At 35.6% G+C, this 27,511-nt stretch overlaps 2 protein-coding genes across 3 annotated transcripts in view; one reads left to right on the plus strand and one right to left on the minus strand.

The window, feature by feature from the left end:
* LOC102694395 (protein EFR3 homolog B) overlaps positions 1-7,678 on the minus strand; it is a 65,782-nt gene extending 58,104 nt beyond the window's left edge. Inside the window, exons 1-2 of one of the 2 annotated variants that reach the window (XM_015351829.2) lie at positions 7,477-7,678; positions 6,741-6,905 (exon numbers count right to left, since the gene is read on the minus strand). In XM_015351829.2, coding sequence (XP_015207315.1) covers positions 6,741-6,747 — 7 coding nt within the window. In that variant the 5' untranslated portion in view covers positions 6,748-6,905; positions 7,477-7,678. Of the gene's footprint in view, positions 1-6,740; positions 6,916-7,476 lie in introns of both variants that reach the window. The other variant, XM_015351821.2, reaches the window with a different exon arrangement.
* Positions 7,679-14,854: 7,176 nt separating this feature from the next.
* dnajc27 (DnaJ (Hsp40) homolog, subfamily C, member 27) lies at positions 14,855-27,508 on the plus strand. The gene is made up of 8 exons (XM_006626048.3): positions 14,855-15,045; positions 15,412-15,521; positions 18,013-18,095; positions 18,824-18,893; positions 19,927-20,091; positions 20,633-20,755; positions 21,163-21,323; positions 23,423-27,508. Exons 2-8 carry the CDS (start codon positions 15,435-15,437, stop codon positions 23,553-23,555), a joined length of 822 nt encoding a protein of 273 aa, XP_006626111.1. The 5' UTR covers positions 14,855-15,045; positions 15,412-15,434; the 3' UTR covers positions 23,556-27,508.
* Positions 27,509-27,511: the final 3 nt, after the last annotated feature.

Consider the following 27,511-nt stretch of genomic DNA (forward strand, 5'->3'; position numbering starts at 1 on the left):
TGAATCCATACAGCTGCAGGTTTCTCGGAAAGCTCAATAGAAAGATGGGAACACAGACTCAAAAATGAAACTAGCACTCACATGCATTCATACATCTTCCAGTACAGTCATACAATTGCAAATATTGGGCAAACTATATAGTACTCTATTCTTTTCTTTTAAAGCAGAGGTTAACAGACTCTCTTGTCTTTCTGGATATTCCTAATTCATATCTACCACACATGTGTATGTACAGAGTTATCTTTTAATTGCAGAATGGGAATTAAATAAGCAACTATACAATTCAATATTGTCCTCATTCACAAATAATACATTACACTATACAGTACATAGGAAATTCTGTATAAAACCGCATGTTGTACATACAGACTATTACAGACGTAGATATTAAAACCTTACATTAAACTGCATTATTCACTAAAATAGCCATAAAATCAATATCTAATTTCCAGAAATTGCTCGCATACCTTCAAACAAGTTCAATATCATAAAAAAGATCAATACTGTCTTTTGACCCCAAAATGACACAAAGAATAATCAATACAATCTGCTTTATAGCAGGTTTAATTCCAGACTGGTTTATCAGTCTAGAAAGTTTGAATTATTCTGTAAGAGTTACAAACCATTGCAAGTTTTAAGGTTTACTTAAACATGCTCCCTAATAAAGCAATGCTAATAATACTACCATGATACTCATTTTTCTCTATGTCTTTTATTATTATAAACATTAGTTAGCTTCTACACTGCTACCAAATCTGTTATCAAAGTGATGCATGTGTGATCTTTTCTTGCAAACTGTACAATGCTTTGAGAACATAATGGTAAGAGTTTGCATCTTGTGTCAATACTCTGTTGGCTTTTATGGGAAGAAAATAAATTTAAGAGGTGGCACAGTGACGCAGCGGTTAGCACTGCTGCCCAGAACTGGGGTGATATCTGCATGGCGTTTACACTGTGTTCTCATGGGTTTCTTCTGAGTGCTCCGGTTTCCGCCCACACTCCAAAAGCATCCTGGTAGGTTAATTAGCATCTGGGAAAGGTCAGGTGTGAGTATGTCTGTATGTCAGCCCTGGGATGGACTGGCATCCTATCCAGGATGTACCCTGCCTTAAGCCTCCTGTGCTTCCTGGGATAGGCTCTGGCTCCCCTGCAACCCTGAATTGGAAGAACAGATTCGAATATGGAGGGATGAAAAGTTAAGAAGTCTACAAGAAGGCTACGCTGCTGGAGAAAACTGGGTTAGGTGCCTTTTCGAGACTACAGTAGGTCTATCCCTACCCAGGATTAGTTCTCAATACCTTCCTAGAGAACATGAAGAAACAATTATCAGCAACTCTGACTGACACTGATATGTGGACTACAGAGAATTATAAGGAAAAGTTTTCTCCAAGAGGCTGTGTGGTATTATAAATAAAAGACAACAAAACTGCTCAAACAATTCTTGACACACAGGCCCAGTACATGTGTCTGCCCCTGAATGAGAGACACAGTTGGGGCGATAAACCTGCACAGCATTGTGAGTTATCATCATCCATTACTGCAGCTGGGCCATCCCCTGCTGCCCATTGAGTCTGAATGTTTAAATTAATCGGGTTTCATTAAATTGCACCTTGCTGAAATCAATGACTACTCTGAGGGATATCCCACAGGGACATTTATTGAGCAGGATACAGTTTCACAAATGGAGTACCTGTCAGAAACTGTTGGAGAATATCGCAGAGCAAAGAACTGTCTATCTCTTTGATCAAAACCCACAGCTTTTCCTTGAACAACCATAGATAAATGTATTTAATTAGATCAAATGAGAAGAGTAGACCTAACTTAAATGTTCTCCACATTCTGGCTCTTTCGTTTAATTTGTAGCCAACTGCCTCAGAAATCAAAACTAATGTTTGTACAGTAGCATAAATGACCACATTTAAACAAATATAAGCTAGATACAACTAAACAAAAGGTTGTGAAGGCAGGTACTGCATCAAAAGATAAAGAAAATATGTTAATTAAAATGAACACAATAATTGTGATTACCTTAAATAAGTCTATATATTATAGACCAGGATAAGCTGCTAATAGATAATAGTTACTAATATGTCTTTCGTGTTAGGCTCAGCCTTAATCAATCAATGATCTGTTGTATCAACAGCAAAATCCATTGTGAGCCTCCTATAAACTGAACTCATATTTCCTCAGTCTGATAGGCAAGGCAGTTCTGCGTTTTCCCAATATCCACATTCTCAGGCTCTAACTGCCAAGAAGCTGGAGGTTTCCCTGGGTGTTGCTAAGATACAAAACTTTCAAGACCATTATAAAGGACGTGCACAGAATACGGTAGTTCTACACTTTCTTTACCAGAACCTAACTCCAGAGCCTTTGTACTCACACAATTTAAGTAGAGGGAATGTAGCAATTTAATCCAGGCGTAGTGAATGCTACCCTTATTCCACTAATGCTAATTAACTATTCATCAACACCCTATAAATTCTTTAACTCAAAAAATATGTTTTGTTATATACAGTTACAGTATATATTAGTATTCATAACACTAATGCTATTGAGTTACTTTCTTGGTATCATCTTATTCCTATTTTAAAGATTATTATTTTCTCAAAATAGAAAGATAAAACTATGGAACTACATGATGTGGATACTTATCAAGCTAATATCTTACTGATAATTACTGATATTTCATTATCAACAGTCTTTTTCTTTAATGGTTCAAGTGCATCAACATTGCTAATATATGGATTCAACACACCCACCCATCCCTTATGGAAATAAAACTTTAATCCCTTTGTCTAGAAGGGATGTGCACTCTTCTGGGTCAAAGATACTTGAAATTCACTCCTTTTGTTCGATAATAGCAAGTTTGCTCTCATTGTATGCCCATTTATCTGATATATAATTTAGTTTTTTAAACCCCATAAATCTCCACACTGCAAGTTACACATGTGAAAAGCCACTAGTGTATAAATTCCAACTTGACGCTACTTATGACAACTGTTTGTCTTCCCCACCATAAGCTGCGAATGTCAGTAATCACATTAACAACACTTCTACAAATTAATTTTACATCAGCTATCATACATGCAGTCATTCAGTAAGTTATATTGTCTGAGCATTTTAGCTCCAAGGCCAGAATAATCTCCTGGCTAAATATCTCCCTTTTCTTTTCACCAACATTCTTTGGAAAAGAAAAAACAATACTAGATTTTATAAAGGCACAATTTAAGAAAGGATGTATGGTTTCTTTATAACATAAATGTATAAAGTATTTTCCTCAGTAAGGTTCTGAACTTTTATCCATGTTATAACATGCATCGTGTAAAATACAGTGTGCACATTTATGGTGCTTAAAAAGTAAATCATCTATCAGTTTAATGGTAAGGCAATTTGCAATTTGAGGATTTATGCAAATAGCTGCAACCAACAGTTTTTCTACAGTGCCCCCTGCGACTGTGGGTATTTCACTTTTCAGGTCTTAAGCTTCAAATCCAGTAGTGCAAGATGTACTGTAAACCTCTCACCAAAAAGCCAGATGAGAATTTTCTAGGTAGTAAAAAAACAAGTGTGCCCCAGCTAGCTCATGAAACTCATAATCTCAGGGTAGTTGGTTGGTGTCCCATGTCCTCCGTGTTGGAGGTTGGGCACAAGGCTAACAACCCCGTCCTGCAAAAAAACTAATGTTACAGAAACAACAACAGGATGGTGCTGCCCCTACATCCCGGAAGGCATAATGGGCAAACATCCATCCCACAAAAACAAGCCAGGAGAGTTCTGGAACAAGGTTTTATAGACAGATAAGATCCATCTGATACAAAGGTAAACGAAAGGTTAATTCTGGAAAAACAAAAGCACTGCAGATGCTTCAAAGAACAGCACTTCATCGGTGAACCATGGTGGAGGTAATGTCGCAGCCTGCACAAGTACAGCCACCCCTCCAACTGGCTCACTCCTCTTTACTGATGGTATAAACAATGATGACAGCAGCAGAAGGAATTCTGAAGCCCACAGAGAATGTGCTTAAAGTAATCAAGGGTCACTCGATGACATTCGCTTTCTTCTTCTTACGTCACTCCTGTGTATCTTTGGCCTTCTGCTTTGTGTTAAGCAGGTTTTGTCTGTACTTTGCTCCTTCCATTTTCTTCACTTGACCAGCTTCTCAATTCATGCTGATAAGAAGCAGCCACATAACACAATACCTCCACCACCCTGCTTGACAATGAGGATGTGATGTGAGGGTGGTGTGTTTGCACCAAGGTAACGTCTGCATTAGACAAGAAAGTTCCAATTTTGGGATGGTGCAGTACACTTTCCACCTCTTCATGAATTACCTTCACTACTCTCAACAAGATATTCAATGTCTTTTTACAATACTCTCATGATCTGAGCCTTTATGCAACTTCCTGAGTTTTTTGTATTCCAGGGTCTTATCGTATATAATGTATATATACTGTCGTTGAATCTTTGCTTACAATTTACTCCCTAATGAACTGTGTCCTAAGAGAGACATGTTTATTTATTCTGAAAGCATGTGAACTACTATTATTGCACAAAGACACCATTAAAATAAATGCATTCTTGAACACCTGAACTAATTGAATATTGTGTATACAATACAGAATACAGCATGTCATACAGAATGTTCAGAATACAGCAGTGTCAATGACTCACACAGGAGCACCACTGTACCCTTATTTTAACTGCATGATCCCTAGGATGATAACTAACACATTTGAACTTAACTAACAAGCTTTCACCAACAGCAGATTGACTTGGTTTTCAAAAGGAGCTTTATTTAACTATATGTCAATTGTACTATTAGCATTCCAGTTTTGAATGGGAGCAGTTTTGCATTATGAGCTGCATACAGTATCATCAATAATTCAAAAACTTGACATTGACAAGACAAATATTTTTAAAACACTACAACAACGTTTCAAAAGAAACCCTGAAGCAGGTTTAGGTGTTTACAAAATCTCTTTCATTTGCGCAGCTACTCACAAGAAAAAATTGATACATTTTTAAGACTCAGGCCAGACCATTATGTCACTGATGCATCAGCTCAATTCTTTTCACATGTCAATTGTTACATCCCTGCCAGTACATGTTGTTATGAATAATTATTTTTTTAAACTATTTTTAGATTTATTTGAATATCCGGCATTTGTAAATAACAACTTTATGTCAATAATCAGTGTTAGTATTGTCTTAAGTTTTCCTGACCAGAATTCGCTGGAATGATTATGTAAATCATTCGATGTGAACACGTCACGTGAGGTGTCTAGAATTTTCTAGAAGTGATTCACTTCACGACCGCGTGAGAGGAGAGAGAGGAATTCGGCATTCTCTTAAGGTCACTTTATTAACGTTCAGGATTTATATTTGGATTCACTGTTTATCGATGGATATTGAACTTTGCCACTTGTTTTACTTCACACAAATTGAAAGGAAAATCCAAGGAAAAACATAATCTACCGAATAGTGACGGAAGTGTTATTTGTTATTGTAAATAAATTTGTAAATTTGTAAATATATTTAAAAAGAAATCACTGACTACCTTTACCTTTCTGTACCGTAACAATGTGCTGAGTTTGGAGATGACTGGCAACATTGTCATTTTAGAAAGGGATAAAAAAGAAACTTCCTTACAATTACATCAGGCTTTCAGATTTGTAATATTATGTTTTCATGAAGGCCCTGAAAATCAATACAACAGGAACACAGCTTTAATATTTTATTCATTTAGCAGTTTTAATTTTCAGAATTCAGTGCACTCCTATGAATGGTGTGTTTTACTTATATATGTATGAAAATACATAATGCTAGCCATATTATATATTCTGAATCTGTAAGTGTTGTGCATTGGCATCTGATCTTTGAGAAGTCAGAACACACATTTCTAAGAGCTCTAAAAGACTGAACATGCAAAACATGAATATGTAAAGTGTATATAAATATAGTGTATAAAATATAATATGAGATATATATTGTATATACTATTAAAAAGTATTACCAATTGTGTAATATCCTTTTAAATTAATAGCCTCTACACTTAAGACTTTTAAGTCATTGCTTAAAAGCAGTCAGTGGTGTGTTGCTAAGACCCTGGAACCCAGTGGGCTTGGGGCGTAATGACACGGCAATTCGGCGACTGACTACCCAACCCAAACCCTCTCCGGGAATACTTTTACCATTTTCTAATCTCTTTGCTATATTATGATCACTGGATTTAGAGTGTTTATTTTCGAACACAATTTATACTATTTTACACTAATATTTAATTATATCGACAATATATATAATATAAGCCAGACCAAAATGTACACGACAGGTTAAATATCCACTTTGATGTCGAATGCTTTTGTAAGGATAAAACTCATAACATTTTAACATCGTATATTGCTGCCAGTTCACTATAGCAAACAACTTAACCATATGTTTAAGCGCTTCAGATAAAAGTCTAAAATTAGCAGCAGTATCGTTTATAGTACATATTTACAATTCTGGTCCCTGCTCAGCAACATCTTTTTGGGCTATATTATTCATAGACTTGTTTTTTCGATTTTTGTAAGCGTCTAAGATCTGATAAATGTCTAAAAAATCCATCTAATATGAAATGAAATCTCTAACTCGCAGATTTTACATCCATTGGTTCTCTTGCTTGGAAAAGGCACAAAATCAAATCCCCCAGATGACAACACTCTCCAATGAATAATGACGAACATTTTCCAAAACACTACCTGTCATGTTCAATATCTGTCAGCAGATGTCACTGTCTCACGGCCGGTTCTGCTCCGAAACGTCGAAGGAAGCCACCGGTAACTTCCCGGAATTGGTTTCCTTTATTCAGGTCAGTGACGACAGGAAAATCGCAGGATGTCACAAGGCCCACGAGTTTACCAGTCCTAAAAGGGGCTATAGCAGAACACGAGTTTCTTTTTATTAATACCTCCGACACAGCACACGTGCTAGATCCACACAGAAATGCTTTCACACTAAATGCCTTAGTATAAAAAAAAATCAATTGTCCCGCTATATATCATTCAAGCAAATACAAACTAGTAAATCCCGTTATCTGCCTCTCCCATGTAAATTAAAAAGTGTGTACAATAAAATGGACAACGCGATTGAAAATACCGTTAACATTATTCAGACACATGCGTATGAGATTGCATTTTGCCAGAATAACACATAATCCTTCAGGCCTTTTCATTAAAGTTTGGAAACCGCTGTCTTTATGATGCTCAGTACAATAAAACAACCTTTTAACCCTTTAGAGACGTTTATTAATCTCAAGAACTTTAAACAAAAGAATGTCAAAACGCTAACACACAAACAACTCTACTGTTCAAGCGCCTGCTGACGTTGTGACCGTTGTATTTTAAAATGTTGCTTTTAATTAATTTTAAAATATTTTATATGCACTGCAGCCTTCTACAACCGCGATGTGTGAGGGAGAATGATGATTAAACACACCTCTTAGTTTATCTCATCCTGGGCTGGTCGTCAGTGAATATTGATCATTCACTATGTTAATCCATTATTCCTTTAGTTGTTTACTTGTTTTCTTCATAATTGTCTTTTCCCACTTCATTTCTCGGTTCTCAAAGCTTTCTTCTTCTACCGGACAGTCTGACGGACCACAGCACCGCCTCCCCGAACTCTGTAATAGGGTAACTGTATCCTGATACTAGTGATATTAACTGGATATGTACCACCCCCTCCGAAATGCTATAAATAAGGTAGGAAAATAGTAAGGAACTTAAACACACGCTAGCGCATGTCACAGGATCAATCAACATTATAAAATGTGTGATGAAGAAGATATAGAAAATGTCACCATCAATTATAGCAGCAAAAATTACAATGATAATAAGTGATAATAAGTCTCGGATAAAACGCTATTAAAACAGGAGTGTTCGTTTTTTTTCTTTCAATGCTGTATGTTAAGATGTTTCCATTTTGTGCCAATAACGCCTCAAGGTAGTCCAAGCAGGCGAAGAAAGTGAACGTAAGAAGTCAGACACAGAGAAAATAGTTAAATCTTTGTTTTTTATATCCACAACCGGATTTTCAACCTGTGGAATCCGAGTCATGACAATAATGTGACAAGTGCTGCTGTATGCAGTACCTGCAGGATTATTTTTCCCATTATAACCCTTTCCATTTCTAGTGACCTTGAAATTCTGACGCTTCAGCATTCCCAATATATTCTGGAAGCATAAATAAGAGAAATAAGCATGTTATAAAACATACTGTAAATTTACATTCCTATTTTATTACACATGCAATCTAAGCACTGGCAGGACTACCACAAATCTTCAAGACCACTTAATTTTTTCTATTTTGGGAACTGTGTTATGTAAAGCAACAGATAATAATCCCGGGATGAGATGGACTGCGAGGTGTGTGTGTTATCTTGACACACCGATGTTGAAGAAGACTAAAATTAATTAAAAGCAACATCACAGAATCAGAACATCAGCAGAATTTTCAGAAATAGTGTTTTTGTGAGTGTGTATGTGTTAACGGAAGTATTAAAAATGTTTATAGGGTCACCAACCATTTTAAGACAGGCTGTTGATATCAGCATGAAAATTAGTGCACTGTAGATAGTACTGCAAGCTAGAGAACAGATGAAATCAGATTAGTTTAAAATTGTTAGATTCCTTTACTCATAAAAACAACAAAGATTAAAATCCACATAAATTAAAACAATATAAAAATCAAAGGTTATAGCAACTAGTGTTGTAGATGAATTTGTCTTTGCAAGTTTACATACTGTGTGTGTTAGTGTTACTCAAGGATCATATTTAAGAGTAGTGATTACTTGGTTAAAGATACTCTTGTGACTTACCTAGTTCAAAAGAAATATATTAAAAAAACTGCACATTTGACCACATTTGAGTTTAGAGCTACAACTTAAATTAAATCTTTGCCCCACTGTCAATAACTGCTTAGTAGTCCAATGTATGATCATGGCAAATCCAAAGCCTAACCAGACAGAAATTAGGTGAAAGGCAGGATACAGTATATCTTTGACAGGTCACTAGTCCCTTTGACCAATCCCATGTTGCAAACCTCTTACCTGCTGGCTGAGGTTTGTTGGGCAGAAATGTCTTGCAGCTAACCTGTTGAATATATCATTGAATTTTGGACGGTTTAAAGTTACCAGATTAACAGATTTTTTAATTCCATCTAGACTTTAGAACATGTCAAAATAATGCAAGAATATGTTTTTTTTTTAAAGAATTATACAGTATCAGTACAGTTAATTATACTGGTGGGGAAAATTTGTGAAAATAAGTAGCAAAATAATGGGGTAAATCAATTCAACTTAAATATCCTTTACAACTTGAGGGTTGTAAAGAAGCCAAAAGCATTACTGAGTGTGTGTCTCACCCCCTCCATTGTGAATTTACACTACTCCCACCTAGGGACATGCCTCTGTGTCCCTAGGTGTAAAAGTAACAGACTCAGGAAATCTTTCATCCTCACTTTAATATCGTTCTCAAACAGTCTAAAGCAACATTTATTTCCTGTTACACTATTGCACTGTTTTCACTGTGGCTTAATGTTTTTCTGTTTTTATTGTGTTAGACTTTGCCATAAAACCACTTTTCCCCAGGGGATAATAAAGCTTGAATTGAACTGAAAATTGAATTGGTACAAAGTCTCCAACTGTAATTCCTCCAAAGACCTACACAAAAATTATGCCTTTCCAGCTTGGCATCACTCAGGAATATGAATATGTTCTGCTTTAACTTTACTGTGGTAGTTTTCATACAATTTTTCAAATACTGATTTTTTTTCCATAGCTCTGCATGCAGGTATCTTTTTGTTCTTATTATTCTGTCAATGACTATTAAATTCTTATTCCAGTTGAGTTAGGACTTTTCAGTGTAATTTTAAATTCTTAATTTCCACATATAAAACTGTGGATTATACATCTTTTTGTTTTGTTTATCTGTATAGAGCTATAACAAAACAATTTGCTTTTAATTTAATTAGAATTTACTTCAATTTAAACATGATAGCCTATGCTACACCAAGTACTTTAAACTTTACTTTTGAGCTATAAAAAGACCACAGTTTACTCTTTACTGTTTTAGTAAGAGCCTAATAAGATGTACACGGACACCATCATCATTTAATTGAAATGTTGTGCAAAAATCATCTTACAGGGAGTATCTTTCATACTTATATCAGGACTACAAAATCTCTGTCTCTTACAAACACTGTCTTTGGCATATCACTGCATTCCGTACCCAGTTGATACACTTAAAAATAACTGTACTTGAACATAGTTTTCTTCGCTACTCTTTATACTTACAGTTTGTTTAACAATACACACATTGCTTTTTTGCAGATTGGACACTTTTATGTTCCTATCTTCTGTATTCTCAACTATAACTGACTGTTTTTTTCAATTACATGCTAATTGGCAGTATCTGAAGCACTTATGATTTCTGTGTACTGTATTTTTCAGGAGCAAATTGAAATTTCTTGCTCAGGAAGAAGCACTGAGCCTCTGTGCCCAGAAGGGGGAGCAATACCTCATTTATTGCAGAGTCCAGTACTGCAGGAAGATGACCACACGCCCAATACACATGTACTGTAGACACACACTTAAACCACCCACTCACACTGCCACCCCCTCTAAGATAGAGAACCTGGGGAAACAAATAAATATTTAGTGTCATTGTTTTATTACTGTTGTTCTTATTGTATTATTGCAAGTTCTATGAGTCAGCCCAGATAAGCAAATCAATACAAATAATATATTGGTGTGAAAAAGAAAGACTGTATGGTTTTACATATTGAGAAATTACCTTCACCTAGACCTCACTAAGTCCTAACAGTAGATAAACCTAACCTTGTGTGACAAATAAGATCACTTTATGGGCCTCATACAAGTAGTGGTGGTTCTGTGACTATGGATCTGTGCCTGTGGCTGGAAGGTTGCCAGTTCAAATCCTGCAGCTGGCAGAGGAATCCTACTCCGTTGGGCCCCTGAGCAAGGCCCTTAACCCCAACTGCTCCAGGGGTTCTGTACAACAGCTGACCCTGCGCTCTGACCCCAAGCTTCTCTCTCTGTCTGTGTGTCTGTGTCTCATGGAGAGCAAGCTAGGGTATGCGAAAAGATGAATTCCTAATGCAAGAAATTGTATAGGGCTAATAAAGTGATGTTATGTTATGTTATGAATTTGAATTTGGGGGGTGCGGTGGATCTGTGGCAAAGGATCTGCACCTGTGGCTGGACGGTTGCCAGTTCAAATCCCTAGACTGGCAGAGGAATCCTACTCCATTGGACCAGTAAGCAAGGCCCTTAACCCCAACTGCTCCAGGGACACCGTATAAATGTCTGATCCCAAGTTTCTCTCCCTGTCTATGTGTCTCATGGAGAGCAAGTTGGGGTATGCGAAAAGACAAATTCCTAATACAAAAAATTGTATAAGGGCAATAAAGTGATCTTAAATAACAGACAGAGATTTTACTTTGTTAATCTTTCTAAAACAAAAAATCAGCCAACATTCAGAGACCTTGTGTGAAAAAGTGCACCCTTATTGCTTCCGACCTAATGAGAATCAGGTGCTGCTAAACAAGTGCCTATGATTAGTTAATAATCAGGAAGTGCTTTTCCACCTGTATATAAAATCAGAAACTGGCAGCTTGGCCTGAAGCATTTGGGTTTGTGGTAACACATCATGCCTGGGTCAAAAGATATTCTCAGAGAAAAAAAAAATATTGCTGCTCATCAGTCTAGGAAGAGTTTTTAACAATTTTTTCAACAATATGAAGTCCATCATTTCACAGTGAGAAAAATCATTGGCCACCATCTTGAACTTTCTCCATGTGTAAATCTGCTGGAGTGGGTGTTCCAGAGTCCTCACCCAGAGATCAGACCATTTGATTCTCCTAGAGATCGAGAAGACTCCAGAGCTACATCCAGGGATCTACGGGCCTCTGTCAATATGGTAAATGTTAGAGTTAATTATTTTACCAATAGGAATTACTAAACAAGAAAGGCTTTTGTAGGAAAGTAACCAAGAGAAAGCTCCCTCTCTCCCTTTGAATGTTCAAAAGAATAGCTTAGGTTCACAAAATTGCACCTGAATGAACTGCAGGACTTCTGGAACAGATGAGACCAAAGAGGAGTTATTTGGCTTAAATGCAGAATTACATTTTTGGCAAAAACTGAACACTTCATATCACCACAAGAACCTCATACCAACTTTCAAGTGTGGTGGTGGAGTGGTGATGATTTGGTCCTGCTTTACATAATCATAGAGTCCACCATGAATGTATCTGTATATAGTTCCAGCATATTCTAGAGGAAAATGTGAGACCGTCTGTTCAATGGCTAAAGCTTAGCCGAAAGTGAATAGTGCAACAGGATAATGTTCCAAAATATACCAGTACATCTTAAAATGATGTCTGAAAAATAAAATAATCAGGATTTTGGAATGGCCAAATCAAAGTACAGATCTCAACCCCGTTGAGATGCTTTGTTGGGACTGCACATAAACGAATACCCTCAACATCACTGAAATGAAGCAGTTTTGTAAGGAAGAGTGGGCCAGGCGATGTGACAGACTGGTAAACTCTTGCAGAAAATGTTTACTTGAAATTATTGCTGCTGAAGGAGGTTCCAAGTGTTACCAAATCTTGGGGAGCACTTACTTTTTCACACAGTACTACTGAATCTTGGCCAATTTGTTTGTTCAACATTGACAAAGTACAACTTGTGTGTATTATTTGTCACATAGGGTTAGATTTATCTACTGTTAGGACTTGGTGAGGACTAGAATAGAATCATAAGAGGGTATACATTCTTTTTCACATCAGCGTATGTGTTGAGCATGATGCCAACAACACCTCCTTCAGAGTGACTGAAAAAGATCTGATCACACCTAACACAGCAGATGCAATTTCCAATATTTCTGTTGTTACATCAAAACAGTGACAAACAACAATTGTTCTTATTTAATATGAAAGAAGACATATACAGTACCATGCCTTTGAATAGTATTCACCCCTCATCAATAATAGCACATTTTGATTAATTCCATGTAATATATGTAATTTTTTCAATTTTATTTCAAAATTGATTTTGTTCAGATCTATAAGGATGTAAACATGTCCTTTCCTCCTCTTAAAGGAGGCTAAATGAAATGTTGTGCAATACCACATAAAAATGTATAAAAAGTGAAATTTACCGATTGCATGAATATTCAGTTCCCAACGTTAGTACTTGGTGGAGTTACTGTTGTCGGTATTTTTGGAGGTCTCCCCTAGTTTTGGACAATAGGACGAATCAGATTTTTGGGGGATTATTGATGGACTGTAATCTTCAAGTCACATCATAGATTTTCTATTGTATTGAAGTCAGGGTTTGGACTGGGCCACTCAAGGACATCAATATCTTCTTGGAAACTCACTCCAGTGTGGCTTTGGGCTTGTGGTTCAGTATTCAGTGTCTTGCTACAGTTTAAATTGTTCACCAAATCTTAGATTCAGGCGACACTGTGGGGCAGTAGTTAGCATTGCTGCCTCACAGTGCTGTGGCCCTGACTTCAGTTTCAGACCTGGGATTATGTATGTTTGGAGTTTGTATGTTATCCCTGTGTTCATGTAGGTTTCCTCTGGATGCTCCTGTTTCTTCCTACAGTCCAAAAATTGCTGGTTAGTAAATTGCTTCTGTGAAAATTGGCCCTGGTGTGAGTGTGTCTGTGTTTTATCTCATATACGGGGTGCATCATTGCCTTGTGCCTGTTGCTTGCCAGGATAGACTCCAGCGTCCCAACAAATCCTGTATTGTATAAAACTGTTAGAGAATGGATAGATGGATTTTTAGATTTTTGGGTGACTCAAATGATTTCATCTAGGTTCTGCCTGTACTTTGCTCAATCGTCACTCGGTTCCAGATGCTCCTCATCACTCACATCCTGCTGAGGCAATCTCACTCAGGTGGGTGCTGCACTTCAGTGCTGGATGAAATGAATTCCCTTTTATGTGAACTTCTTTAGAATCCTTTGAAATGACAAGTGCTATACAGTATACATTCTAGGAATTATTTTATTTTTATGGGTCTAAATTGTGTGCTCTACAGGAGACTGCACAAGTCTTCCAGTCCGCATGTTTTAAAAAGACATTTCAAAATAAATTTTGTAAAGCTTGAAGACCCTGATTTTGTATAAACAGGAACCGTATGTGAAATTATACTTTGTTTATCTTAGTCATCATGTGTCACTGTACCTGTATGTTGTTTCTGTGTACTCTTGATGGTTAAGTGCTTTGAGATGTCTTGATATTACCTCATCGCTTTATAAAAGTGACTTTTAAATGTGGATATGAACAAAGTTGCTAATAGTTGAGAATTGAATAAAAATAATACTGTGACAAAGACGACCCTAATGAGTTAAAAATAATGTGACAATGAGTTTAATGAGATTTTGTGTTGCTGAATTGGGACCTGATGTAATGAAACAATTGAATCTATAAATGCATTTGTGAATTGCTCCTCCATTGAATTCACAAGATTTTAATAAGTGAACTCATATTACAATGAAAATATTCAGGTCGTCGAATGTCTCAGAAGCTTTCCATTTATTTGACACAACGAAACTGCAATTCTCATTTTTAAAATGACAGATGCGTTTGCTGTTACCATAGAAACTCACGCCTTTTATAATATATTAAAATAATTAAAAACTTACCAACAATCTTAATAGAAATCACTAAATAAGCTTTGTCATATAATACAAATCTCTTGTTTTTAATAATTTTAAAATAGTTTTGGCGTACTGACCGACGTCTGTTTATGTTGAATCTGCTGACTGGAATCAGAAATTTGATGGGTCACATACAGGAAAAGGCAGAGAGAAAAAAACAAATAGGATTTTGATAGGAATAATATGGATAGAACGGACTTTTTCATTTGCGGATCACAAGAAGAGCATTTAAATGACAGATTCGATAGTTACAGTATCACTTTATAAAAGTATTAATTTTACGTAGATATACAAGCAGACATGTTTACAGGTAACAAAAATACGCAAATGATTTTCTAACTGCAAATTAGCTTTTCGGCTTTTAACGGTTTAGTATGATAGTACAGTATACGAGGAATTTAATGTAATTATTTAAAGTATATAAAGTCGAAATGAATGGATTCATTAAGGCTATTGTCTTTATTAACTACTGGTAAGACTGGTAGTTGCACCTTCATTTTTTAATCACCTTCCGTATTGATCTATTCTGAGGTTCAGTAAAAGCAGCTCAGTAAATTTCGATCAGATTGTTGCAATGTATTGGCTGCGGTTCGCGTAGAAGTGTACCGAAATTTTATCCTGAATTCACAAAACCATAATCTGTTAAATTTAAATCGGTGGATGTTTTTATTTTAAGCAACGAGGTAATAAACCGGAGCCATGGAGACGAATTTGCAGAAAAGACGTGAGAATAAAAAGTCTCTACGCGTAAAAGTGATCAGTCTAGGCAATGCGGAGGTGGGAAAGGTGAGTAGTCTGGAAATCCACAATAAATCACGAATTCTCAAACTATAGAGGCCTTCGATGATTTGTAAAGGGGACGTTTAGCTAGAGTGGTTCCTAATTCTAGCTAACTAGTCCTGGGGGGCTTCTGATGTTGGCTACAGCCATGATCACAGGGTAAAGGGTCGCAGTTTTCCATTTAGGGCACATTTTAATTGAAAATTCCACTCTTGAAAAGTTTAATGGGATTTGAAATTGATATCAATCCTGTACCAATTGATGGGTTTCAGAACTGGCCTCATTTAAGTTTTCTGCATTAAATGCAAGGAAAGGACCGTTTGCAGAAGGAGGGGAGGATGCTTGAAAGATTGACATAGTGTAAATGCAGCTAGTGTCTTTTCATCAGAAACTTATCACCTATTAAGAGCTGTTTAGACATAAAATAATAACAAGCTGCTGGGAACAGTACTCTGGAAGTGGGGTATTTTATGGAATCCAAGGACTGAGTTCAGAAACAAGTAATCCAGAAATCCAAACAATCAAGCAGATCAATTAAAGGCCTCAGCTGGCATTGGAAATCTTTATGTACTGTAGAAGGTGTGCATGCCTGTATGTTTAGTTTGATTTAAATTCAACACAGTTATCTTTGAGCCAAAGTCATGCGATGCAGTTTATCTTTGCTATTCTGATTTTTTTTTTAATTTTCGTAGTTCTTAACATTTGGGCAGGTCCTGTACATAGAAAGGCAACGTAGTATGAATTGTTATTTTGTGTGTTGTAGATAACATATTTTATATAAATACCGCAGAGTTCATTTTGTAGTTTTGTTGGATAGGTATTACTGTTTTGTATTGTGGTGGTGTTCTCTCTTCTGAAGGTGATGGGCACCCCTTCTTTGTCATTTTAGTTAGAGATTGTTAATGTGCAACAAGTCACAGATTCAAGGCAGCACTTTGACTGGTTCATTCAAGGACATTCACTTTCTTCATGTTATGTCCTCCAATGTACAGTAGCTTTGGTCTTTTACTTTGGGTTACATATCCCAGTTTTAGGTCTTAAATAGATTGAACTTTTAAAAAACTTTGTTTCAGTTTTGTTTAATCTCTAAACCACATTTTGCAGTGTCAATTAAATGCTTTGTTGGATTTGCCATTACCCCACTGACCTGAGCAGAGTCAAGATACATGAAATAGGAAAACCCAGGAGGGAGCAGATTTCCGATCCTGAGATATATACAGACCATTGTTATGAAAGAAGTTACAGACAGTGTGAATGTTAGTTCAAGACCAGGAAGGGTAGTTAAAGGTGAGAACCCACTAAGGAGATTAACGTTTTCCAAATCAGTGAAAGTTTATGAACCTTTTGTGGTCTACAAAGAAAGTGATTTTCTTCCAAACACCTAGCGAGTTAGCAATAATTGGAGACAGTCCTGCCTCAGTAAGCACAAAATAAAAGATCCTTACGTCTAGTTGGCTTAATTAAAGCTTACTCATTAGTCATCATTAAGCTCATGAATCCAGGAATCTAACTACAGTATATCTTAAACACCTTCATCTGAAAAGTGTATAGTAGAGAACTCCTGTCTAGTTATCCCACCAAATGAAAGTAGTTATAATGTAATTTGTTGGAGATTTTGTGGTGAGAGTTAAATAGGAATAATAGAAAATAATAATTAATGCAAGAACATTTTCTTCTACCAAGAAATGTAAGGAAGATTGGGTAGTTAAATGTAATTTAATTTTGTTCAAGGCCTCTGCCATATTTTCTTCATGAAATAATTTTCTGGTCAAATTAGGGAATATCTTAATGCTTAAGTAAGTAAAACCTGAAATCTGCAATTGATAGAAATATGGGGTAGAAGAGGAGCTGGCCTGGCAGTGAGATTCAGAGTTTTATATCCAGGGAATCTACAGTACGGTGGAGTATTTTATTGATTTTGTTAATTGTTAATACTTTTGGCAGAACAAAGTCTACAGAAAACAGTCATGTAATTTGGGCCACAAAAATGCTGATTCCAGGTTTTAGTTAAGGAACAATTGACTTATAGTTGTGGAAATATTTATTTCCTACTTATGGGAGGACTGTGGAGTATTCCAGTACGAATAAATAATTAAATCTGAAATGAATACCAATTATATTGGGAGGTTAATTGGCTCCTGTGAAAATTGGCCCTAATGTGAGTGTGTGCATGTTGTCTGTGTCTTCTCTGCGTTAGACTGGCGTTCCATCCCCGGTGTATCCTCACCCCTGTTGCTTGCCAAGTTAGACTTCAGGTCCCGTGCAACAACTGGGTACTGTATAAAGCGCTTAGAAAATAGATGGATGGATCAGTAACCAATTACTGATTCCTCTGTGAGTGTGTGAATGTCTGAAATTAGTGTGGATCCATACAGCAGATTGTGTTTTTGAATGTAAGCAGTTCAACTGAAATTGTTTCTGGAACACTAATAAAAATATAAACATTTAGGTTTAACCCAGTCACATCCAAACACCAACTGTATATTCTGTTTTTCAGAGCTGCATTATTAAGCGCTACTGTGAGAAGAGGTTTGTCCCCAAGTATCTTGCTACAATTGGAATTGACTATGGTGTAACGAAGTAAGTTAACCGAAATTGAGTTATTTCACTTTCAGAGGTCATTTATGTTTGAGCTAAATGTTTAGTCCAGGGACAGGCAACTCTACTCCTTGAAGGCCGTCCATTGCCTTTCTGATCTTAATTGAGCAATTTAACAAATCATTTGTATGAGAAGTCAAATCGCATTTTGTAGCTTTTAAACAATTGCTAATTAAGAAATGCCTATAAAGTCTGGAGGGATCTGGCAATCAAGAAATGATTGACTTGGTATGGTATATGTGAAATTTACAAGTTCTGAGTACACCAAATCTCAAACCCATGACCTATACATGCGCAGCTTGGTGGCACGGTGGTTTACAGTGCAGCCTCTCAGCACTGGGGGCCCTGGGTCCAGTTCTGAACCTGGGTTGCTATCTGAATTGAGTTTGTACGTTCTCCCCATGTTGATGTTTTTTCGGATTGCTCCAGTTTCCTCTCAAGGTCCAAAGACATACTGGTAGGTTAATTGGCTTCCAGCACCCTGAATTGAATGAAGTGGTCAGAAAAAAGATGGATTATGATCTCCATATTATGGATATTCATTCATCCGATGGATTAAACTGTATTTTAAATGCATAAATATAGTTCATTCTTAAGACTGAACTTTTATATGTCCAATTCCCTTTTAACACTGAGTGGAATGGGATAGGTGCCATAAAGGTGTGGTTGTCCAATTTATGAGGAATGGTCTTTTTCTTCTTATTGATTAGGGTCCAAGTGCGAGAGAGAGAAATCAAAGTGAACATTTTTGATATGGCAGGACACCCTTTCTTTTATGAGGTGAGCTGTGTTCTGTTTTTCAATCAGTCGAAATATACAGTATAAACTGCTAAATACAAAATTATAATAAAATGCAGCAAAGCTTTTAAAGGGGAGTATAAGAAACAGCTTTTTAATCATAAATTATTCTCAAGTCAGATTATTCAATGTTTTGTCTGAATTTTTTTTTGTTTTGTCTGACTTTCACTTACAATCGCAACTGCTTTGGCTGGTCAAAAAGCTTAGCATCTCTACTTTGTTCCCTCAAATGTATTATTCATTGTTTCAGTTTATTCCAATGACAGTTAGTTCCAGACTTAATTAATTTGAGGTGCTGTCAGTTCACTTCTCTTCCATTCTCTGCTTAATGAATGACCTCAACATGATTTATAAAAACTGTAAAGTAGGTTGAAAGCAATGTCTTCTCCACAAGGACGTTTTTAATGATAGTGGTACAATAATGACGTTAAATATTTCATACAGAGTAGAACTTGAGTCATGTTGCAGGCAGACATTATAGAACCTGTTAAAATTAGTTTACTATACATTTTTCATGACTAGTAATTACAATCAATGCGTTTAAGTCAATCGTTACTATTTCCAAGTACTGAATAAATTTACAAATTTATTTAATGTAATCTGTATAATATGATCCTGTCAGAATTTTATTTTAAAAACAATGAAATATGTCTAGCAGATTTCAGATGATCTGCAGCACCTACCAGTTTTGAGAGCAGCAACACATTTTAAATAAATCACAGGTTTCACCTACAGTAAGTTAAAATTAGTTGTAAAGATGAATGATGTGTATACTTCACTATTACAGTATTATCATGTATAAAACAGACCATAGTCATAAGATAACGTATAGTTAAAAGTTGATAAAGGGTTTATTTTAAAAAGTAAAGAACAATGAAGGCAACAGAGACTATATAGTGTGTAAAAACAAGTACACAGTAAACAGTGAATGAAACTATTTTTTACATTTTTCTAACTCGTAATCTTTGCCCATGAAAATCAGTGATTTCTGCTTCCTGCTGTTCTTTGTCCCCAGGTGCGGAACGAGTTCTATAAGGACTCTCAAGGGGTGATCCTGGTTTATGATGTGGGCTCAAAAGAAAGTTTTGATTCCCTGGACAGTTGGTTGGGTGAGATGAAGCAGGAGCTAGGTTCACACGCCAATATGGAGAACATTGTTTTTGTTGTGTGTGCCAACAAGGTGTGTTGTGATTCAATAATATCCTCTTTCCTGTATTGCATTATCTTAACAAAATAGCTTCTCAGCATAAGAACTTGTAAAATCCAAATTGTATTTCATAATTAATATTTTCTGAATATTAGAGTAATTTCTACTGGGCGTGAGTTCCCTTGTAAAAACAAAAGACAATTGTGGACTTTTGGCCACAGTTTTTATATATATTTTTTTTAAAACTCTGGATTACAAGATTAGATAAAGTACAGTCTTCAAAGGAAAACTTGTTTTGATACTGTATGTTTGAAATATTTTCAGGAAATATTGATATTTACTTACTGTGAATTTTGTTTGAAACTTTTTATGCTGTTTTTTTTAATTGTTGCAGAATTTTAGGTTTGCTTACCAGTGCAGGTACTATTGATTTAACTGTGTTGAATGAAAAAAAAATGGTAAAAGACACCGAGTTGTTTTAAGAGTTTCTTTAAAGAAAAGGGATTGTTTGTCTTTGTCTCAGTCTGAACTCCACTCATATCCTCATGTCACTTACAGTTTTGCTGTGTTTCAGGTTGACCTGACGAAGCGCCGTGTGGTGGACGAGAGTGAAGGACGATTGTGGGCAGAGAGTCGGGGCTTCCATTACTTTGAGACTTCAGCACAGAGTGGAGAGGGAATTAGTGAGATGTTCCAGGTATGGATACATTCCACCTGTGTCAATAGCCTCCCCAGCCTTCTCTTTTGGTAATTTAACACTCTCACATGTGCTGTAGTTCATTGATTGTTTGGGCCATGCTGCCTCCCAGTACTGAGCTCTGTATTTCCTTACCTCCCCTAATCTGTCACTTCACGGATCTTTTCTGCAATCTTTTGTCACCATCTTTTGTTGACAGTTCATAGTTGGATCAGTCCTTGGCTCTGAGAATAAGAGACAGCATTTCTAAACAGATCCTTTTTCTTGCTTGTCCCTCACCTAAAAATAACGTTAATTCTAAAATTCTACAGCTTTAATGATTAAATTGCAGGTTAAAAGGCACTGTAGTCTCAATTTTGAAATGAGGAGCTGCATATCTGTCTCGTCAATAGTGTCTTTTTCCCCAGGCTTTTTTTTCCTCAATCGTGGACATGTGTGAAAATGGGGGCCGGCGACCAGTATCTGGGGTCAACGTGGGGTTCACCCGGGAGCAAGCTGACACCATTCGCAGAATTCGCAGCAGTAAGGACAGCTGGGACATGTTGGGTGTCAAGCCAGGGGCCACACGGTAAGAGAGAGCACCTACGTAGGTACAAAGTTATATCATATGAATTGAATATGAACTGTTTGTAAAACAAGACAGTGTGACATTTCTTAAATCTCTACCTTCTCGTTTTTTACTTTCCTTTTCTTGTTATTACTAACCTGCTCTATTTAAAAACAGCCAATGCTGTTTATTGAACAGAAGTGTACATGGTAGCATAGACATGCTACTTGGGTGTCTCAGCTGTGTAAGAGCTCAGTCAGTATATGGGAAAACATTTTTGTCCCCTAAATGTCCTGTAATCCAAAGTTAATAATAATATAGTGCTTCACAGGTAATGGGGATCCCCTCCTGCACCTCCAATGTGTAGCAGCCACCTGGATGATTATAATAATAAGTTATATTCTTTATAAATGCCGCTCTTCTTTACCAGTTTATTTTCAAACTAACGTTGTAACCGATATTGAGGTGGTGCAATTTCTGAATCATGCTTAAACAAAAACTAGTATTTTAAAATTGTTTGTTTTTAGCATGAACAGGACTACTAGAGATGATGAAATTGTGCTCTATCCCAAACAAATCCTTTCATGTTAATAATTACACAGGCATCGCACAAGTGGATAGACGGTCATTTAGCCTCACTGTTTGGAAGTGCTCCAAGCCAAAATGAAAGCAGGGCTGAGGTTGTCACAGCTGTGCGATGAAGCTCTTCTTCTTGTACAGCCTTGTGATCTCTTTTGGCTATACTATATGCTTATCCTTTTTTATCAATATAAATGCAGTCTGGTTAGGTAACCAAAACAAGGTTCCAATACTATCCTGTGCCATAAAGATTTTCCTGGGACACGGAGTTAATTGTGTTTGTGAGTTAAGTGATTTGAGGACAAGAATCCCATTACCTTATGGGCCTCTGGGTAATCACTGGTGTCAATTTACAACAGTTTTTTTGCTGCAGTAATACATGATCTGTTATCACAACATCTGTGAGACTAAGGAACAGCTTCATCAGAGTCACTGAAGAAAATCTACTTTGCATGTCTCCCCCTTAGAGCGTGCTGTATAGTGCTTATGTATTCAGAATAAAGAAGGTTAATTCTGCTTACTGACATGAGTCTGTAGGCATGTTCACCTTGGAGGGGGTTTGACACAACTCCTTTAACTGATTTTTTTTAACAAAATTGAAATCGATTTAAAAATACTTAGAAAATCGTATTTATTGAAAAGTCAAAATTAGCCTTTCATGAAAAGCAAGTGTAGCTCTTATATACAGTAGTATTAACTAGCTAGGACCAAAAGGAAATCAATTTTGAAATAAAATCAATTTTTGAAATTGAAGGTGAATAGTTAGTATTAAAAAATAATATTTATAAATGCAATGAGTCCAGGCATTTATCCTCAGACTCATTGCAGTCCCATTACTGGCTCTGGAACCCAGTTGTGGGGCTAAACCCTCTTCTTAAGCAGGTCCAAATTTCAGGGACACAGGAGGGGATACATACAAAAACACAGGAACTAATTACAGTAAATCAGCCATTACAGGAGACTCTAGTTTCAGTCTGTCTGCAAGATCCTGCAGGAGGGCAGGTGCTGGTCATAGGCAAAATTCTGCTCTGCAAATCCCTGGCTGCAAGCCCAGACTTAGCTCTCTTTATTCCACTGAGAGCCCCAGCCCATCCACCCATCAAAATGCTGATACGCCACAAATACTGTACATACAATGCAGGGCACTGTCACATGCTGCACATTGCAGAAATACTCTGTGGTCAATGTCTTTGAGCAGCAGATTATTGCAGGTGCATGTGATGATAATGATTGTGTTTAAGTATTAATTTCTTTGAAATTACTCGATATGTTGGTCCTTTTAATTGTTTGTGTCCTATCCTGATTTACAAATAAGGGCAGTGCAAAATGAGAAGCAGTGAAGTCTTATTAGTAGCTAAGTACAATATAGTGAAATACCAGTGATATTTCATTCTATTTAGTACTGGACCACATTACCTTTCAAAGCTTGTGCATCATGAGCGTGCTTTATGTCCAGGACCAAAATGTGAATTGTTGGTGTCTGTACTTTATGGGGTTATATTTTCTTAACGCTGAAACCCTGGGTCCTGTTTGTTTTTTAGGGAGGAGGTTAATAAAGCATACAGGAAGCTCGCTGTGCTGCTGCATCCTGACAAATGTGTGGCGCCAGGGAGTGAGGATGCATTCAAGGCTGTGGTTAATGCCCGTACCTCACTGCTGAAGAATATCAAGTAGGGGCTTCCCGATCTCTGCCTAATTCCTGTTTCTTACAATAGCCTTCAATTACAGTCTCTGTCTTGAGGTACGAACTTGTTTGACACCTTTAAGATGAGAACAGGATTTAAACTGACGGAACAAGATGGAATCAGCAATTCCTGCATACAGCTCCACCATGAATGATAGATGTTCTTTGTTAATGTGCCATAAGAAATCTCTGTTTTGGTATTTTTGGAAAGCAGGAATTAGATTCCTAATTAATTTCTAAAATGCTTTTCATACAGGTACGTTTAGTTATTTCAATGTAACGTAATGACTGGTTCATAAAGGGAAAATCTCTCTCTTGTTACTCTGTTCTCTTATGTAGTGTATTTTTCTCGTTTGACAATTCAAATGTTTTAATGCCTCTTTATTTTTAATGTTGTGTAGCCACCTTTGTAGGAAGAAACATTGCAGGAAGAAATACAGATATAATAAAGAATATTTAAAATGTTTTTATTTATGAAACATTAAGACTGAAAATATAAATTTGATAACTTGTGCACTTGAGTTTATAGCAGATGACTGTTTCTGTGCTTGCAAATTCTTAACTGAAATCTTGTACTGTAAAAGGCAAGCCTGTATGTTTAGTCAAGCAAGAGACGTCAACAATCTGTACAGTTTAGCGTAATGAAACAATTTCAGGTTAACATTCTTTCAAAGTTTACTTCTTTAAATGAAACATCTTAGTGAGACAAGTTAGACATCTCCTATTTACCTGCCGTGCACTGTACTTGTTATGATACATTACTAGTTATTTAAGCGTAGATTCGAGCAGTTTGTAGACACATGAAAACAGATTCGAATCCAGCCCTTGGTTTTTTTTTTGTTTTGTGAGCATTACCCTACTTTTATTGTCCCTGCTTTATTCGTTTGCTTTAAATTGTTATTGAATGAAAATGTTCTCTTCCACTTCAAAAACTAGTATTTCTTCATTCATTGTTGTTATTGTTACAGTATGTGGAGAGAAAATCTCCATCTTCAACACATGGTATTCCTTAATTTATTCCTAAATGATTATTTGTTCTTAAAGTATATATTGAATACAATATATAATTATATATTATATAGTTGAATGATAAATTATTAATTGTTGATTTGTTTATTTTTTCCTAAAATATTGACTTGAAGAATGCTGATTGGATTTCAGTAAATCCAGACAGTGATTATCCCTGCATACTGTAGTGTCATACTGTAAGTTTAAAGAAACAAAGATACATTTCTTTAGTCAGATCAAAGGGTTGACCAGTATTCTTTTAGATTTTAAAGTGTTATCGAATGGCAGTACAGGTACAGTAGTACAGTAGTAAATGTGTTCCTAAAAATGATGCATGAATCAAAATACATAAATTTAAAACTAAAAGCTTCTATTTAGGTCCTTTTATTCTTGGTGAGTTTTAAATGATAATGTATTTAAAAGTCTGGTAATATTGAAAATCATGATCCTTATTTAGCTTTGTAGAAGAGTATTAATGGTTTCATTTTTTAAATGACTTTAATGAGTCTTTTTACTTATTCTTTGCATTAAATTGTTTTGTTCACACATAGTAGCTTACATTGTTTTAAAGCTGTGTTAATTTTATTGTAGATTTTATACAATAGAATCATAAGGTACAGACCAAGACACTAAAGATATACTGTATCATAGAATTATGTAGTAAGTGTGAGATGAAGAGTGATGAACAGTGTAGGAAGAACACTTAGACGAAGATTGCCCAGTTGCCTGTGTCACCAGTATGATTCATTCCTATGCACAACTGATGCGCACAAATAATATCTCAAACACTCTGTCAAGTCCCTGTTACTGACCATGCCAGTAAACAGTAAAACACGAGCTGTGTTTTAGTATTAATATGCTAACTAACTTGTCCTGAATAAACAAGAAGAACAAATTATGCTTTAAACCAAAAATACACAAATTAAGGGTGAATAAATCGAGAACTAGCTGTATGTGACTATTTACTGTTAATGTCTCACATACATATGACCTGATACTTTCACATCACCATGTGATTTTGTTGAAGTCTACAGATAGTTTAACCTTGCTCTCCAAAAAATTGATTCACAGAAGATTCCAGTTCCGACAGGAATTATGTGTAACTATGTAGAGCGATAAAGGTTCAACCTGGCAACAAACAAATCCTAAAAATATATTTTAAAAACCTTGTTAGTTAACATTATAACAAGATATTTAGGAACAAATATTGCTTAATGCTACCAAATGGCGTTTACAACTGGAGAAAAAGATACTAGTACGGACAAAATTAGAATGAACTGTTAACAATGCAGTGAATGGTACCCATTGCTATTTTGCAGTAATCAGTAGTTTAAAATGCATATGCTCACTAAAAGCTGAAATTTATTTAAAGCTAATTTTTGTGAGTTTAATTTAGGAGTGCATGAAATAAAGCAAAAGCTACGCATGAGAAATTTTAGCACTTTCCAAAAAAGTGCTTTGTCAGTTAAATCTAAGTTAATAATTATTTTCTTTAAAAAATACTATTCACTATTTTTCACTATTTTTATAACATCACTGAACAGTGTGGTACTTTATATTGTTATTCATTACCTACAGTAATATTACTGTATGTTGGTTTTTTAATTTATTCTACTTTTACCTCAACTCTACATTCTGAATCGTATTGTAACATAAGCCTCTATTACAGATTATTCACATTCAGATTCTGTATTAATAAGATTGAATTGTGTTGAAAGTGGATGTTTAGTTATATTAAACTGATTTGTTTACACTTTTAAACATGCTGAGTAAGTCTGCATATATCATAGAATTTTTTTCCTAAGACATTAAAGCTTCTTATTTCATTTTATAATATACCTCAAATCATGCCCAATTTGAATTAATCAAAATGTATTCGAATATTTAAGGCCAATGTAGCTGATACATAGATTAAAATTAATTGGATTATTCAATACAATTTATTTTTTCAGATGTTATCATTTTATTGAATTATTCAGTACCATTAATTTTTTCAAATATTGTTTTAATTTGATTGCTTTTTCACTTTTTGTGAAATGTATTACATCAAGATACAGTATGAAGTACTTATTAATAGTTATGATTATGTAAAGTACTACCAGTAAATATTTCAATACAGCAAAAGGTCTAATTGTAATAGAAATCAGATATGTCCATTCTTCTTCACAGTTCTTTATTGAGGAAATTACATTTACATTAATTTTACTCAGTTAGATGACATACAGTAAGTATTGACATTTTTACTTAACAAATTGTAGGGAATTTAAGTGAAAATGAATTCACTTTAGGAATTTAGGAAGACAAATCTCCTGAAATTGTCAGTAGTTAATGATCTACTCTAAACTACTTGCTTTTAAATCAAACTTAATATTTTCTAAATATATAGTGTATATATTGGATTATGTATTAGATATATAGAAGGCATATATTACAATCAAATTCACATATGAAAAAACAGTAAGTTTATGTAGTTTTATTGTACTACTAATAACAGCCAAGGGGATATACTTAACTTGTAACACTAGAAATAAATCTGTGAGGATGTAAGCCAAGATATTGTCATTTCTTTCACTTGTGTTTTAGGAAAGTGTTCCACTGTTTCGTGAAAAATAAAAAAAAGGTTTTGCTATTACACAGTATGCTCAAAATTCATAATAGTTTCCCTTCCTTATGAGTTTCCAATGAGTTCAATGCTTATCTGTGACTAAGTATAGGTTTGGTTTTATGTAAATGTTTTCATTGCAAAAATGCTGAGGAAAGAGGGGTGAATTATTATTGTTCAGCAATAGTATTTCATAGTATTTCAATATTTTATAGTATTTCACAGTACTGTATTGAAATGCATACTTTTGGTTTACTTCCTCTAATGTATTTTGTCAGTCTTAAAAATGCATGTTTTATTCAGTTTGTTTTTAATAAAATATGGTGAAAATGACCA

The sequence above is a fragment of the Lepisosteus oculatus genome, chromosome 2, assembly GCF_040954835.1.
Source record: "Lepisosteus oculatus isolate fLepOcu1 chromosome 2, fLepOcu1.hap2, whole genome shotgun sequence".
Classification (NCBI taxonomy): domain Eukaryota; kingdom Metazoa; phylum Chordata; class Actinopteri; order Semionotiformes; family Lepisosteidae; genus Lepisosteus; species Lepisosteus oculatus.

What these genes read in the sequence shown, in the direction of transcription:
- dnajc27 (XM_006626048.3), top strand. Translation starts at nt 15,435, where the DNA reads ATGGAGACGAATTTGCAGAAAAGACGTGAGAATAAAAAGTCTCTACGC. An exon ending in GACACCCTTTCTTTTATGAG is followed by an intron (nt 18,894 to 19,926) that starts GTGAGCTGTGTT and finishes CTTTGTCCCCAG; the next exon opens with GTGCGGAACGAGTTCTATAA. An exon ending in TTGTTGTGTGTGCCAACAAG is followed by an intron (nt 20,092 to 20,632) that starts GTGTGTTGTGAT and finishes GCTGTGTTTCAG; the next exon opens with GTTGACCTGACGAAGCGCCG.